This window comes from Cetorhinus maximus, chromosome 29, assembly GCF_964194155.1.
Source record: "Cetorhinus maximus chromosome 29, sCetMax3.hap1.1, whole genome shotgun sequence".
Lineage (NCBI taxonomy): Eukaryota > Metazoa > Chordata > Chondrichthyes > Lamniformes > Cetorhinidae > Cetorhinus > Cetorhinus maximus.
Window position 1 is genome coordinate 17671072 of NC_135907.1, and position 15145 is coordinate 17686216.

At 41.9% G+C, this 15145-nt stretch overlaps 1 protein-coding gene across 6 annotated transcripts in view; it reads left to right on the forward strand.

Annotated features, from left to right (window-relative positions):
* Positions 1-15145, forward strand: part of pold1 (polymerase (DNA directed), delta 1, catalytic subunit) — a 112887-nt gene that overhangs the window by 21716 nt on the left and 76026 nt on the right. For all 6 annotated transcript variants that reach the window (XM_078531716.1, XM_078531718.1, XM_078531721.1 and 3 more), the window contains 6 exons: positions 1109-1275; positions 5532-5636; positions 7807-7947; positions 9686-9796; positions 10606-10797; positions 14924-15012. In XM_078531716.1, coding sequence (XP_078387842.1) covers positions 1109-1275; positions 5532-5636; positions 7807-7947; positions 9686-9796; positions 10606-10797; positions 14924-15012 — 805 coding nt within the window. The remainder of the gene's footprint in view (positions 1-1108; positions 1276-5531; positions 5637-7806; positions 7948-9685; positions 9797-10605; positions 10798-14923; positions 15013-15145) is intronic.

Genomic DNA, 15145 nt, shown 5'->3' on the forward strand with positions numbered 1-15145 from the left:
AAGGGAATCAAAGGGATATGGGGATATGACAGCAAAGTGGTGAAGTTGAAGTTTAGTATGGCCTTCTTGAATAGTGAAGCAGGCCTGAGGGGACGTGGGGACGTATGGTCGTCTTCTGCCCCTGTTTCCTGTACGGTCTTATAATGCAGGTACACATGTATATCGCAGCATTCTTTATCACTGTGAAATCTACATCACAGCATTCCCCGTTACTGTGAAATCTACATCACAACATTCTCCGTCACTGTGAAATCTACATCACAGCATTCCCCGTCACTGTGAAATCTACATCACAGCATTCTCCGTCACTGTGAAATCTACATCACAGCATTCCCCGTCACTGTGAAATCTACATCACAGCATTCCCCGTCACTGTGAAATCTACATCCCAGCATTCCCCGTCACTGAAATCTACATCACAGCATTCCCCGTCACTGTGAAATCTACATCACAGCATTCCCCGTCACTGTGAAATCTACATCACAGCATTCCCCGTCACTGTGAAATCTACATCACAGCATTCCCCGTCACTGTGAAATCTACATCACAGAATTCCCCGTCACTGTGAAATCTACATCACAGCATTCCCCGTCACTGTGAAATCTACATCACAGCATTCCCCGTCACTGTGAAATCTACATCACAGCATTCCCCGTCACTGAAATCTACATCACAGCATTCCCCGTCACTGTGAAATCTACATCACAGCATTCTCCGTCACTGTGAAATCTACATCACAGCATTCCCCGTCACTGTGAAATCTACATCACAGCATTCCCTGTCACTGTGAAATCTACATCACAGCATTCCCCGTCACTGTGAAATCTACATCACAGCATTCCCCGTCACTGTGAAATCTACATCACAGCATTCCCCGTCACTGTGGATTGCTACATCGTTGCATAGTGTTCCACCTCCTGAACCATGTAGTCAGATGATTTGTTAGATCCTAAGAGAAATTTTAATGACTACTTAAGAGAATATTTGCTTTGTGGATATGATTGCTTACTCTTGACCCTCTTTCGGATGTTAAATCAATGCAACAATTAATCATTATTTTTGGTTCCAGTTGTCCCTCTTTTTAATTTTTGCTTTTCTTTTTCTTAAGGTATTTTTCCAGAGGCTGACAAGGACCCTGTGATACAGATTGCTAACATGGTGCTACAACAGGGTGAAAAGGACCCCTTCATCCGTAATGTCTTCACACTTCGGTCTTGCGCCGGCATCGTGGGCTCACAGGTCCTGTGCTTTGAGAAGGAAAACGAGCTGCTGAAGGTATTTGCGCTGGGATGGAAGGTGATGGGGGCTAAGTACAAGTGCAGCATCAGGATTGGAGAACCTTTGGAGATTTTTGCCCAGATCCCACAGTCCTCCGATAAATTTTCTTCTGCTGTGCCCAGCCCAAGGTGTAGTTTCCCTTTGAGGATGGAATTGCTGCTTTGTTCAAAACGTTATTGCTGAAATCAGAAGTGACTCTCATTACTGTGCATCCAACTACCGTTGATTTTATTTTAAAAAAATTGCACAGCTTTGGTTTAATTATCTTCACTTTTCCTCCCCAAAGGCCCTGACTTTCATCATAGCATGGTTTCTGAGGCATCAGCCAAATTGTGCTATTCTTTTCACATGAGTTATCGTCAAGTCATTTGACTACATGGGAGCACATTACATCGACGTGCGCACTTTCCAGCAGATGTCACTGGCTAGCAGTGTGAATTCCTAGCAATGTTTTCTCTTAAAGGAGGAGTAGATTAACACTTGTATTTATATATCATCTCAGCGCATCCTAAAGCGATTTTCTGCCAGGTAGTTTTAAAATGCAGCAATTGTTGTAATGAAGAAAATGCACAGTGGGCTTCACAAAACAGCATTGAGATAATGGTCAGACATTCTGTTTTGATGAAGTTGGTTGGGGGATAAATCTTGGCTGGTAAACTGGAAAAAAACTCCCCTGCTCTTCTTCAGATACTGCCGTGGGATCTTTTATGTCCACTTGAGAGGTGGGGAGGGGACGTGGTGTGGGGTGCTCGGTTTAATGTTATCCAAGAAGAGGCACCTCCAACAGCGCAGCCCTTCCTCAGCACTGCACTGCTGTCAACCTGAATTCTGAGCTCAAGTCACTGAAGTGAGACTTGAACCTGCAAAGTTTGGAGTCAAACAAGAGTGGGCTGTCACAACAGACACTCAGAAGAGCAGAGGCCAAGCATAGCTAACTCAGTACTGTGTGTTGAACCTGATATTTGTGGGTTAACACTGCACCTGGTGATGCCTTTAGCCTCCAAGCTTTGAGATGGTGTTGGGGTGGGGGGGGTCGGTGAAGGGAAATAGTTTGCACGTTTTGCTTTTTGTAACTTCGGTGCTGCCCTGCAGAATGGGCTTTGCACTTGAAGCTTTCTCGATAACTATATATATTTTATATATATATATATATATATATAAAATGCACTGATGGAGAGCTGATTAGTCCCCCCAAGAGGCAGATTTTAATGGTGAGCGAATTCTTGAACGAAGAGATAAATTTATGTAAAAACTTTAAAAAAAAATATTTTTGCGGTTTTGTATCTCAAACCTCTCCACTTTTAGATTCAACCAGCCAGTATGATAATCAGTCATAATTGCATGGTGGGGGAGGTTGCTCCACGCTTCGCTGAGTGTACACAACCTCACCCTTGGTACTTTTGTTCCATTCGGGGGAGGTGGGGAAACTGGCCTGTTTCTTGGTCAGTATATTTTTGTTTCTGTAACTTACTTTTTTTTGGTTCTGAATGCATGGTTGTGTGGTAGTTGTAGCTGTAGACCAATGACCCAGAGAATGTAGATTCAAATCTCACCAAGACCAGCAGTGAAATTGAATTCAGGAAACCTGGTGATTTGTGGTCCATCACCGGAAGTAAAAAATGACCATGGAAGTTGTTGAATTATTCACTAATCCTCTTCAGGGAAGGGAATCTATCATCTCTGCCCAGTGTTGCCTACACTTGATGCTATCCATGCGACATAGTGAACCCCTGAAGAGGCCACTTAAACCACTTGGTAATGTATGGGCAATATATGTGACCTTGCTTGTTTTGCCCATGTCCTAGTATGAATATTACAAAATGGAGAACCATTACTTTTTATTGACAATATCACTCCTAGCAACATGCTTCCTGTCAGCTCCCAGTAATAGTCTATGCAGTTTGTAACATCACAGGAAATTTATGTTGATTCAGCAGGCAAAGGCAAGTTAATGCAATTGTTGGTTTTTCAGTTGAAGTAAAAGCTGAGGTCTTGTTAAGAATAAGTTTAGTTTACACTAGAAATACTTTCCCCCTGCTTTTTTTTTCTTAGAAAATAAATTTGGATAATGGATTGTTTGAATGACTTAACAGTATACACCATTTGGCGTGATGCAGAACTACATAGAGCCTGGTCTCACCTGGTTTCAGTCCAGAAGGGTGGGGGATAGATGGGGTCTTGGGGATAAAGATCAGCTAAGCTTCCTACTTCTGCCAGCTGCCCTTTGACACCTGCTTGAAGTTGCCATATGTGAATGCTGGGATAAAGGGTTGTGGGTGGGGAAGGGGCACTTTTGGATTTGATGTTCTTCATGGTCAGAAGTTTGCTGATGCGCTCTGTTCAGACTTAGCTGCTAGGATGAGTTACCAGTGGAACCAAATCCCAGTGGTGGTTTTTGACTTAATGGACTGGGACCCTTCTCTAGAAAAGAGGAGGCTGAGGGTGACCTGATTTTTAAAAAAAGTTGTTAAGGGGTTTGGTAAGATAGACAGAGAAAATATTTCCAATTGTAAGGGAGTTCAAAACTAGGGACTATAAATGTAAGATAGTCACAAATAAATCCAATCAAGAAATCAGAAGAAATCCCTTTACCCGGAGAGTGGTGAGAATGTGGAACCCGCTAACACATGGAGTGGTTGAGGTGAGTAGCATTAATGCATTTTAAGGGGAAGCTGGATAAATACAAGGGAGAAAGGAATAGAAGGTTATGCTGATAGGGTGAGATGAAGTAGGATGGGAGGAGTCTCCTGTGCAACCTATACCAGCATGGACCAGTTGGGTCTAATGGCTTGTTTCTGTGCTGTAAAATTCTGTGTTCTATCATTCATCAACCAGATAACTAGTTTTGCTGTAAAGTCACTCTAGCATCACTGTTTGGCACCATGCTTAAGTGAGTTTGAGTTATTTTCTCCTTTTTGTTAGGCTCCTGTAGGATCACTGCCCATTCCTCAGCTGAGAAACGATGCAGGCAGATGACCTGTAGTGTGTAAGTCAGGCTGTTTGGTGACTGTGCTGTCTGTTCCTTCTCTCCATGACCTTCCAGTTGATTGAAATCTGTTGTTGAAAAATCACACCCCACGTGCTAACACAAAATAGCCTCTGTACTCTTGAAATGAGTTTTCAGCATCACCAGTCTCCTCAGCGATACGTCCAGATGTATATCCGGTGGTTTTTGTTATTTGAGATAATGGTTTTAAATAGAGGGCATATTGTGATTTTAAACACAAATTACTCAGATGTCTGAACGTTTTTGAAATAATTGTCATGTTTATCCCCCCCGCCCAGCTCTTTCAGTAAACTTATGTTCTAACATGTTCTAGATGGAAAGGGTCACATGCATGATTTAACACTCGGCTAGCTCTTGATCTCAGCCTTGCTGTCAGTGATGGGGTGACTAAACACAACCTTCAGTGACATGTGGTTATGTACATTAAAAGTAGAAAATGCTAGAAACACTGAGCAAGTCGGGCACAACAACTGTGGAGATCATTCAGCCCCTCGCCTGTTCCGCTATTCGATTATATCAAGGCTGACCTGTATCTTAACTGCATTCACCTGCTTTAGTTCCATATCCCTTGCCTAACAAAAATCTATCAATCTCCATTTTGAAATGGTCAGTTGACCCCACCCTCACCCTCACCCGCCCCACCCCATCGCCCCCACCTCCAGCCTCAGCAGCTTTTTGGGGAAGAGTCAGAACATCCTGAGTGGTGCCAGAATCATTAACTTGCCTCTTTTCTCCACAGCTGCTCTGCACAACTTCAGAAGTTTTTAGCATTTTGTTTTTGTTTCACTTTTCCAGCATTCAAGTATTTTGTGTTGATTTACAGTTTGGAATAAATGTTACATACAGGTCGAGTATCCTTTATCCGAGTCCCTTAGGGCCAACTGCGTTTTGAATTTCAGATAACTTTGGTTGTCAGATACTGTGTTTATGCCTAGACCTGCTTACATTGCAATAGTCTAAGCCTAGGATTGCTATAGCCTGACGTAAATAAAATGGCTAGAAAAGTAAGATGTGCTATTGAATACTAAATACAGGGTACTTCTAATAAGTTTCTTTTTGACATGTTCACTGCAAATATCATAAGGTAAACAGTGCAGACAAACAACTAGGCTTCCTGCGCTAAAGGTCGATGAGGTTCATTAAAAAGTACGGCTCTTTGACATGTTTGGTTTTCAGATTTACAGATAAAGTATACTTGACCTGTATATAAAAGGCTTGTTAAGATTGATGTTTTTTCTCTTTCTAGGCTTGGTCAGAGTTTGTCCGAGTGGCTGATCCTGATATAATTACTGGATACAACATTCAGAACTTTGACTTGCCATACTTGATCAACCGGGCGCAAACACTCAAGGTAAATATGACAGCCCATTCTGAGCCACTTTCCTGTTCCTGCTTGTTTAGTGTGGATTTCAATAGAGCATCTTCCATAAGCTGGCCCTGATTTTACATTACAAGTCAGGTTTTCTTGTCTTTGTAACAACTTTCGTATCCAATATTTCTGCAATGCTGCCATTGTGGTTAAGGAAGCTGGATATGGCTGTGTGGAATCTGGCTTCCTGAAGCCTGGCCTAAATAGACACGAGAGTAAATAATTTTTAATTAATCTTCAGCATTGAAAGTTACAATTGAGGGCGATCGTAGTTTATAGGGGAACTGAAAATCGATTTTGAAACTTTTGCCTTCTCACTCATCAAGCAAGCCCTTCTCTCTTGCTTAACTGAAAGGAGAGGTGTAAGCCTTTGCTAGTGTTTGTTGTGAGCTGACCAATAAGAGGTAAGTGAGAGTAACATGATTTGTTCTTTGATTCTTAAGTTGAACTTGTGACATTGCTTGTAAATAAATGCAGCAATTCTTTCTGTGTTTCCAATTCTAATGTTTTGAAGACGTCAGGCGGGAAGAGAGTTGTAGCCCTTCTGATGTTGGTTGGTCATTGTTTGTTATACCTTCCCAGCCCTGTGACACTTCCTCAAGACAATTTTTTTTAAAAAATGTAGCCACGAGATGATAACTTAAGGGGAAACTAGATAAACATATGAGGGAAACGGGAATAGAAAGATATGTTGGTAGATGAAGTAGAATGGAAGGAGTGGAATGTAAACACTGGTGTGCACCAGTTGGGCTGAATGACCTGTTTCTGTGCTGTAAATTTTATGTAAAGGAGAAACCCTTCAGTTTTTCTCCTAGTACCACACACTGCCTGTGGTTGTGAGGGAGGGCAGCTACCTAAGCCTCTGTCATTTCTATCCCTAAACAGCTGCTAGGAGACAGCAAAGCCTTGAAGAGAGTACAAGAAAGATTTACGAAAGTGGTATCAGGGTGGAGAGATTGGAAAGGCTGGGATTATTTTGCTTAGAGCAGAGAAAGGGTTAAGAGGAGATTTGATAACAATATTCAAAACCACGAAGGGTTTTGAAAAGAGTAAATCAGAAGAACTGTTTCTCGTGGGCGAAGGATCGATAACCAGAGGACACAGACTTAAAGTGATTTCCAAAAGAGCCAGAGATGATATGAGAAGCATTGTTGTACGCGGCTAGTTGTTAAAAATTGATTTAAAATACACAATCTAAAAGGGTGTTGGAAGCAGATTCAATCGTAACATTCAAAAGAGAGTTGGATAAATACTTGGAGAAAAAAATTTATAGGGCAATGACCACTCTATTAAAGAGCTGGCACACACGGACTTCGGATCAAAATGATGGTCTTCTGTGTTGCATCATTCTTTGATTCCATATAGATCCAGTGATGACTGCCCAGCCAGTTTGCTTTTACATCTTGTTGAGAGATGACAGATTTTTGATTTGTCTCTTTGTGCCTGAGATTAGAAATTTAATGGATGGGTCAGTGGATAGGGAGACAGGGACCAAGAGTCCCTGAAGAAGGGTCATATGGACTCGAAACGTTAACTCTGTTTCTCTCTCCACAGATGCTACGAGACCTGCTGAGTTTTTCCAGCATTTTCTGTTTTTGAACCAGTAATCTGATAACTCAGCCAAGTGGCTAATTGTGAACAGAGAGGCAGCAGTGAGCTTCTGATCATGAAGGACATCACATCAGAGCCCAAAAGTGGCCCCCTTGATACCAGTATCCATGTATAGCAGATATTACAGGATAGTTGTCAAAAATAGGAAACCTAGTTGATCTCTCTCTTTTTCACCCCGCCAACTCTCCAAATTGAAGCTAGCTGAGACCAAGCTCTGTGTAGTTCTGCATACACCATTTGATGTTTATTCAGCCACTCAAAACAGTCCTTTTTCAAGATTTATTTTATGAGAAAAAAAATAGAGGTGAAATAATTCTATTGCATACTAAATTACACTCCTCTTCCTGTCTTTGAGATGCCAGACTGTGATCGGGGAAACATGACTAATACTAGCAGGATTCAGTAATTTGGGTATTGGTTAAGACCTGAATGACACACGTGTAGTAAAGGACACAAATGCATCAACATTATTGTGTTATCTGTTCTTGTGATTTACAGCCATCATCATGTAACAATCAGAGAAACTTGTATTATTTTTCAGGTGACAACATTCCCATTCCTGGGTCGTATTCCTAGCATTAAATCTAAAATCCGAGATTCTTCGTTTCAGTCTCGGCAAATGGGCCGTCGAGAGAATAAAGTGATCAACATAGAAGGAAGAGTGCAGTTTGATCTCCTACAGGTGTGTAAAGCTATTAAGTGCATGGATTACACTGTAGTAGTTGTCATGGCCATCCATTTCTTTGGTAAAGTGAGTTTTTCATCATTTGTTTATTCTCCTGCTGCTGAGATTTAGCCTAGATTTTTTAAGGAGATCACTAACTTGGTAGATAGGAGAGTGTTGTCTATATGGACTTCCAGAAAGCATTTGATAAAGTTTCACTCATGATTATTAGCAGCAGGGAGAGAACATGGAATTAGAGGCATCCATGTGATATAGGTTGATAGTCGGTTACAAGGTAGGAGACAGAGTAGAAATAAAATTCTCTTTGATTGATGAGATGAAACAAACTATGTTCCCCAGAGATCTGTAGTGGGACCTTAGCTTTTCGCCATATTGATGACTTGGATGAAGGAATAGAGAGTCATATATCCAAGTTTGCAGATGATTCTTAAGTTTGGAGGAAGAATAAATTGTGTGGATTGGAGGAGGAAGTTAAAAAGGGTCATGCACAGACTAAATCAGCAAGCTAACAGAGCCAGTACAATGTGAGGTCATCCATTTTGGATCCAAGAAAGAATGTTTTGGAATGTTTCTTAATGGTAAGGTAAAGGGTGTCCAAAGGCCAGTGCACAGATACCAAAAGTAATCAAAAGCTAATGCAATGTTGTCCTTTATTGCAAAACGATTGTAATTCAGAAGTGAGGAGCTGATGCTTCAGAGCCTTAACTCAGGCCCCATCTGGAGCACTGCATGCAGAATTGAGCAAGAAATAGGAAAAAGGGTCCAGTGCTCTTTCACCACAATTATGCCATAGCTTAAAAAGTTAAATTATGAGGACAGGTGGCATATACTTGGCTTGTATCCCCTTGAGTTTAGATATTTGAGTGTTGATCTAATCTCGTGTTTAAAATGACTGATAGATTCAATAGGGCCTTCAGAGTAACTCTTTTTCTTTAGTGGGGGACAATCTTAAAATTTAACCTAGACCATTTAACAATGCAATTAAGAAGTTGTTTTTCACACACATTAAATTCTAACACAGGTTTGAGAGGCTAAGTGGCCTGCACATGTTTCCTGCCTTCAAGCCCAGACCAGGACCTGAGCACATAATCCACATTAACACTTCAGTGCAGTACTGACAGAGCACTGCATTGTTGGAGTTGCCATCTTTCAAGTGAGACATTAAACTGAGGTTCCATCTGACCTCTCAAAATATCACTTGGCATTATTCAAAGAAGAACTAGGAGTTATCCCAGTGTCCTAACCAACATCATCTCCTTCAGGTATCATGCCCTAAGAGCACTTTGGCAACCATGGACTTTCATGGATTAGTCCATGGTTATGCTTGGGAGTGAACTGTAGTAGTTTGCCACTGCCTTCTGCAGTATGGCTGACCAGGAAACTCTCCTGCTCTTACCATCTACCATCAGGTGTATTGGAAGGATTTACAGGCTGATAATTAACCTGTTTGGCTGTGTTATGAATTTTCCGTGGCCATCAAGCACTGAAGTGGGACTTGAACCCGGAGCTTCTGGCTCAGGGGTACGGACACTACCCACTGCGTCACGATCTCCAACCATCTATCCCTTGATAAACGTCGCTGAAAGATAAGCCAAGTAACTTGACATTCATCTTATTACTGATGGTGCTCATAAAACATCAGTGACTACACTTCAAAGCAAGCCATTTCCTATTTGGGAATTGCTGACTGACTTTCCATCTTTGAAGTAACTTGCGTAACTTTTGTTTTGGTCAGGTGTTACTAAGAGATTACAAACTGCGATCGTACACACTCAACGCAGTGAGTTTCCACTTTCTGCAGGAGCAGAAGGAAGACGTCCAGCACTCAATCATCTCAGACCTGCAGGTATTCAGTAGCTGGATGACTATGTTGCTGGGTGGGGGAAAGAGGTGGTGCCATCTCTTGGCGGCTTAACTTAATTCTTTAATTTAATTGAAGTTTCTTGAATTGAATTTTATGATATTGGGTTGGGGTGGGGGTTTTCCTAAATAATCCTTCTAACTCAGTTTCAGAATAGACCAGTGTTAGATTTCATTTCTGAACAAGGCACCAGCATTCGTCCCAATAGGTTTATTTTGCTTGAGAACCATTTCTTTGCTGAGCTGCTAGGAATTAGACTAATGACTGAAGAAGGAGGTAGGAGATGTCATAAGTTTTCTGTGGGCTTGAATAACCCTGAATTTGTTGAGTGCTGGCCTTTAAATATTTCACTTGAAGCGAAACTTTTGTGGCATCCTACAATCAGTCACATGAATACTTGCACCCAAACTCTGTGTGCCTGGACCTCTTGCTTGACATTGCAGTCACAACTTAGAGAGAAACCATTACAGTAAGTGAGAAGAGTTCTGCATATAAATGTTCATATAGGATCTTCTAAAAATATTTTTATCTAGCTTATTGGTTAAAGGCCAATTTCTCACATCGGCTTAGTTTCAAATTTAACTACATTGTTAAGATTTATTTTTAATTGTAGTTTAACCTTTTACACTTGAAGCGTAACTAAATAATTTTAAATGTGAATTTTACAACACATGGGTAGTTTTCTGATCTGTGCACTGTAGGTATCACCTGTTCTCTTTTTCGTCGTCACATCTATTTCTTTTTTTCATTTGTTTTCTACTTTGCCCATCTCCTCATCATTCTGCTTGGTTTAGAATGGTAATGAGCAAACACGAAGACGATTGGCCGTCTACTGCCTGAAGGATGCCTACTTGCCCTTGCGGCTATTGGAGAAGTTGATGTGTGTCATTAACTACATGGAAATGGCCAGAGTGACGGGCGTCCCCCTCCCCTATCTCCTCTCACGAGGACAGCAAATCAAAGTGGTCTCTCAGTTGCTCCGACAGGTATGGATCAGAGCGATGCTCTTTTAAATTAAGTCATTAGTTAGCTGTAATTTGTTCAGTGAATACGCCACCTAACTTCCATGTTGCATAAAGAACTTCTCCGGTATTTAGTTCCCAGCACTAACCGAACAATAGTGAATGATCTATGCTGGATAAATAGTATAAATAAAACAGTATAGAATGTGTAGGGGGAACTTAAAAAGGAAATGAGGAGAGCCAAAAGGGGGCATGAAAAAGCATTGGCAGGTAAAATAAAGGAAAATCCAAAGTTATTTTACAAGCACATTAAGAGTAAGAGGATAACTAGGGAAAGATTAGGGCCCATTAAGGACCATAGTGGTAATTTGTGTGTGGAGTCGGAAGACGTAGGTAGGGTTCTGAATGAATACTTTGTGTCGGTGTTCACAAGTGAGAGGGATGACATGGGTATGGAAATCAGGCAGAAGGACTGTGATATAATTAAAGAAATTAGCATAGAAAGGGAGGAGGTTCTTAGTGAAAAAACAAAAACAAAAATAACTGGAAAAACTCAGCAGGTCTGGCAGCATCTGCGGAGAGGAGCACAGTTAACGTTTTGAGTCTGAATGACCCTTCAACAGAACTAAGTAAAAATAGAAGAGAGGTGAAATATAAACTGGTTTAAGGGGGTGGGGTGGGACAAGTAGATCTGGGTAGAGGGCCAGTGATAGGTGAAGATAACCAAAAGATGTCACAGACAAAAGGACAAAGAGGTGTTGAAGGTGGTGATATTATCTAAGGAATGTGCTAATTAATGGTAGAAAGCAGGACAGAGAACTTAGAGGTTCTAAGTGGTCTGGCAGGCCTAAAAGTAGATAAATCTCCAGGCCTGGATGAAATGTATCCCAGGCTGTTGAGTGAGGCAAGGGAGGAGATAGCAGGGGCGCTGGCAATAATTTTCAATACCTCTCTGGCCATAGGAGAGGTGCCAGAGGACTGGAGGACAGCCAATGTGGTACCATTATTCAAGAAGGGAGGAAGGGATAAACCAGGGAACTACAGGCCAGTCAGTCTAACCTCAGTGGTGGCAAAATATTGGAAGCAATTCTGAGGGACAGAATTAATCTACACTTGGAGAGGCAGGGATTAATCAAGGACAGTCAGCATGGTTTTGTTAAGGGGAGGTCATGTCTGACCAATTTGATTGAATTTTTCGAAGAGGTGACCAGGTGTGTAGATGAGGGCAATGCATTTGACGTAGCCTACTTGGACTTCAGCAAGGCTTTTGATAAGGTCCTGCATGGGAGACTGTTAAGAGCCCATGGGATCCAAGGCAATTTGGCAAATTGGATCCAGAATTGGCTGAGTGGCAGGAAGCAGAGGGTGATGGTCGAGGGGTGTTTTTGTGACTGGATGCCTGTGTCTAGTGGGATTCCACAGGGATCGGTGTTGGATCCCTTGTTATTTGTGGTATATATGAACAATTTAGACTTGAATGTACGATGGTTGATCAGTAAGTTCGTGGATGACACGAAAATTGGTGGGGTGGTAAATAGTGAGGAGGATAGCTTTAGATTACAGGATGATATAGACAGGCTGGTCAGATAGGATGATCAGTGGCAAATGGAATTTAATCCAGATCAGTATGAGGTGTTGCATTTGGGCAGGACAAACAAGGCACAGGAGTACACGATGAATGGTAGGATCTTGAGAAGTACCGAGGATCAGAGGGACCTTGGTGTGCATGCCCACCGGTCCCTTAAGGTAGCGGGACAGGTAGATAAGGTGGTTAAGAAGGCATATGGGATACTTGCCTTTATTAGTTGAGGCATAGAATATAAGAGCAGGGAGGTTATGCTGGGACTGTATAAAACACTGGTTAGGCCACAGCTAGAGTATTGCGTACAGTTCTGGAATCTGCATTATAGGAAGGGTGTGATTGCACTGGAGAGAGTGCAGAGGAGATTTAACAGGATGTTGCCTGGGCTGGAGAGTTTTAGTTATGAGGAGAGATTGGATAGACTGGGGTTATTTTCCTTGGAGCAGAGGAGATTGAGGGAGAACATGATTGAGATGTATAAAATTATGAGGGCCATAGATAGGGTAGACAGGAAGGAACTTTTCCCCTTGGTGGAGGGATATATAACCAGGGGGCATAGATCTAAGGTAAGGGGCAGGAGGTTTAGAGGGGATGTGAGGAAGAATTTTTTCACCCAGAGGGCAGTGGGAATCTGGAACTCACTGCCTGAAAGGGTTGTAGAGGCAGAAATCCTCATAACATTTAAGAAGTATTTGGATGTGCACCTGCGATGTCATGGCATACAATGCTATGGGCCTAGTGCTGGAAAATGGGTTTAAAATAGTTAGGTACTTGTTTGACCGGCGCAGACTCGATGGGCCGAAGGGCCTTTTTCTGTGCTGTAGACCCCTATGACTCTATGGTGCTGGTGAAGTGGAATGGGGGGGCGGGGGCAGGGGTTAACTTTGGCAACAATTATTTTGACGCAAGGTGAAACTGGTCGAGAGTTCTAATTGTAAGTATAGTTAAATAAATCTGATATGTGCAAGAGGCTGCTTGGTGGTGTGACTTGAATATTGCCCTCTCTTTTCTGGGATCTATGTTTAAATCCAGCCTAGATTAATAAAATGAATGTCCCACCTGTTTTTTGGCTGTAAATGGACTGTATTTGGTGCAAAAGGGTTTGATTTTGAGATCGATGGTTAAGATCTAATGTTGTGATCATTAATTGGCAACTAGCTTGATGCTGAACCAAAGGGCAAAATGTGGAAACTGTTCTATTACTCAGTATTGGCAGCCCTGATTTATTAAAATGGAGAAGTTTGTCTAGCCTTCTCGACCTGCCTTTAGCCTTTGCCGTGGTTTAACTGCACCATTGTTCAACTCCTCTCATCCATCGCCTAGCTGGGTGGGATTGTCCTTGCCTGGTTCCATTCTTAACTATCCAGTCATAGCCAGAGAATCACCTGAAATGGCCTCTTTTCCTGCTCCCGCGCTGTTAACTGACGTCCCTTGGCTCCTCCCTGTTTAACACTGACCTGTAGCTTCTTGGTGGCATTATCTGATTGTCAGGTTGGACATGTACGCTGACATCCAGCTCTACCTCACCACCATCTCTCTTGATCCTTCCACGATCTCAAAATTGTCACACTGCTTGACTGACATCCACTGCCGGCTGAGCAGAATTTTGCTCCAACTAAATATTTGGAAGACTGAAGTCATTGCCTTTTGTTGCTGCCACAAACTCCATTTGAGCTGAGCTGAGCTTCTGACTACATATCTGCTCTTGTCACCAAGATCGCTTAATTGCACCTCCGCAACATTCCCAAGTCCACCCCTGCCTCAGCTCATCTGCTGGTGGAACCCTCATCTATGCCTTTAAATCTACACTTAACTGTTGCAATGCTCTCTTGCCCGGCCTCCCATCTTCCATGCTACAAAACTTGAGCTCATCTAAAATTCTGCCATCCATGTCCTAAGTCGCACCAAATTTCATTCACCCATCACCCTGTGCTCGCTGACTTACATTGGCTTTCAGTTCAACAACGCCTCAATTTTGAAACACTCACCTTTGTTTTCAAATCCTTCCATGACCTCTGCAATCCCTACATCTATTACCTCCTGCAGGTCCATCAAGATCTCTACGTTCCTCAAATTCTGGCACATCCTCGCTTTTAATTGCTTTACCATTGGAGGCCATGCCTACAGCTGCTGGGCTCAAAATTCTGGGAATCTCTCCCTACCGTACTCTGCTCCTCTAAGATACTTAAAGTTTACATCTCTGTCTAATTGTTTGGTTACCTATTTTAATATCTCTGTGGTTCAGTGTTAAACTTTGTTTGATAAAACCCCAATGAAGCTGGCTAGCACATTTTATGACATCAAAGATGCTTTATAAATGTAAGTTGTGGTAATGCTAAGACAACCAGGTTGCAAATACTGTTACAAGAAATGATAAATTTAAGCTTTTTATGCTGGTGCAAGGTTGTGTAGAAGTAAAAATGATGCAGGTTCCTGTGAATTCACCCCATGATCTTTGTTGCATTAAAAATACATTAATTGTTAGTTGAAAGTAAAAATTGCAAAGCATCTCCTGAGTTGATGATGTAGCAAACTGAGTTGCTGTATTAATCTTCTTTCTGTTGCTAGGCAATGAAACACGACCTGGTGATGCCTGTGGTCAAAACAGAAGGTGGAGAGGACTACACTGGTGCCACTGTCATCGAGCCAGTTAAAGGGTACATTTCGGTATAAATTTGCTTTGGGGTTAATTTTATTTGATGGAGGCTCTAAATGCTTTTTGAAACTTAGACATGCTAAACAATAATCACAGTGATTTTTCTTTCTGCACTTACCCAAGCACTCTCCTGT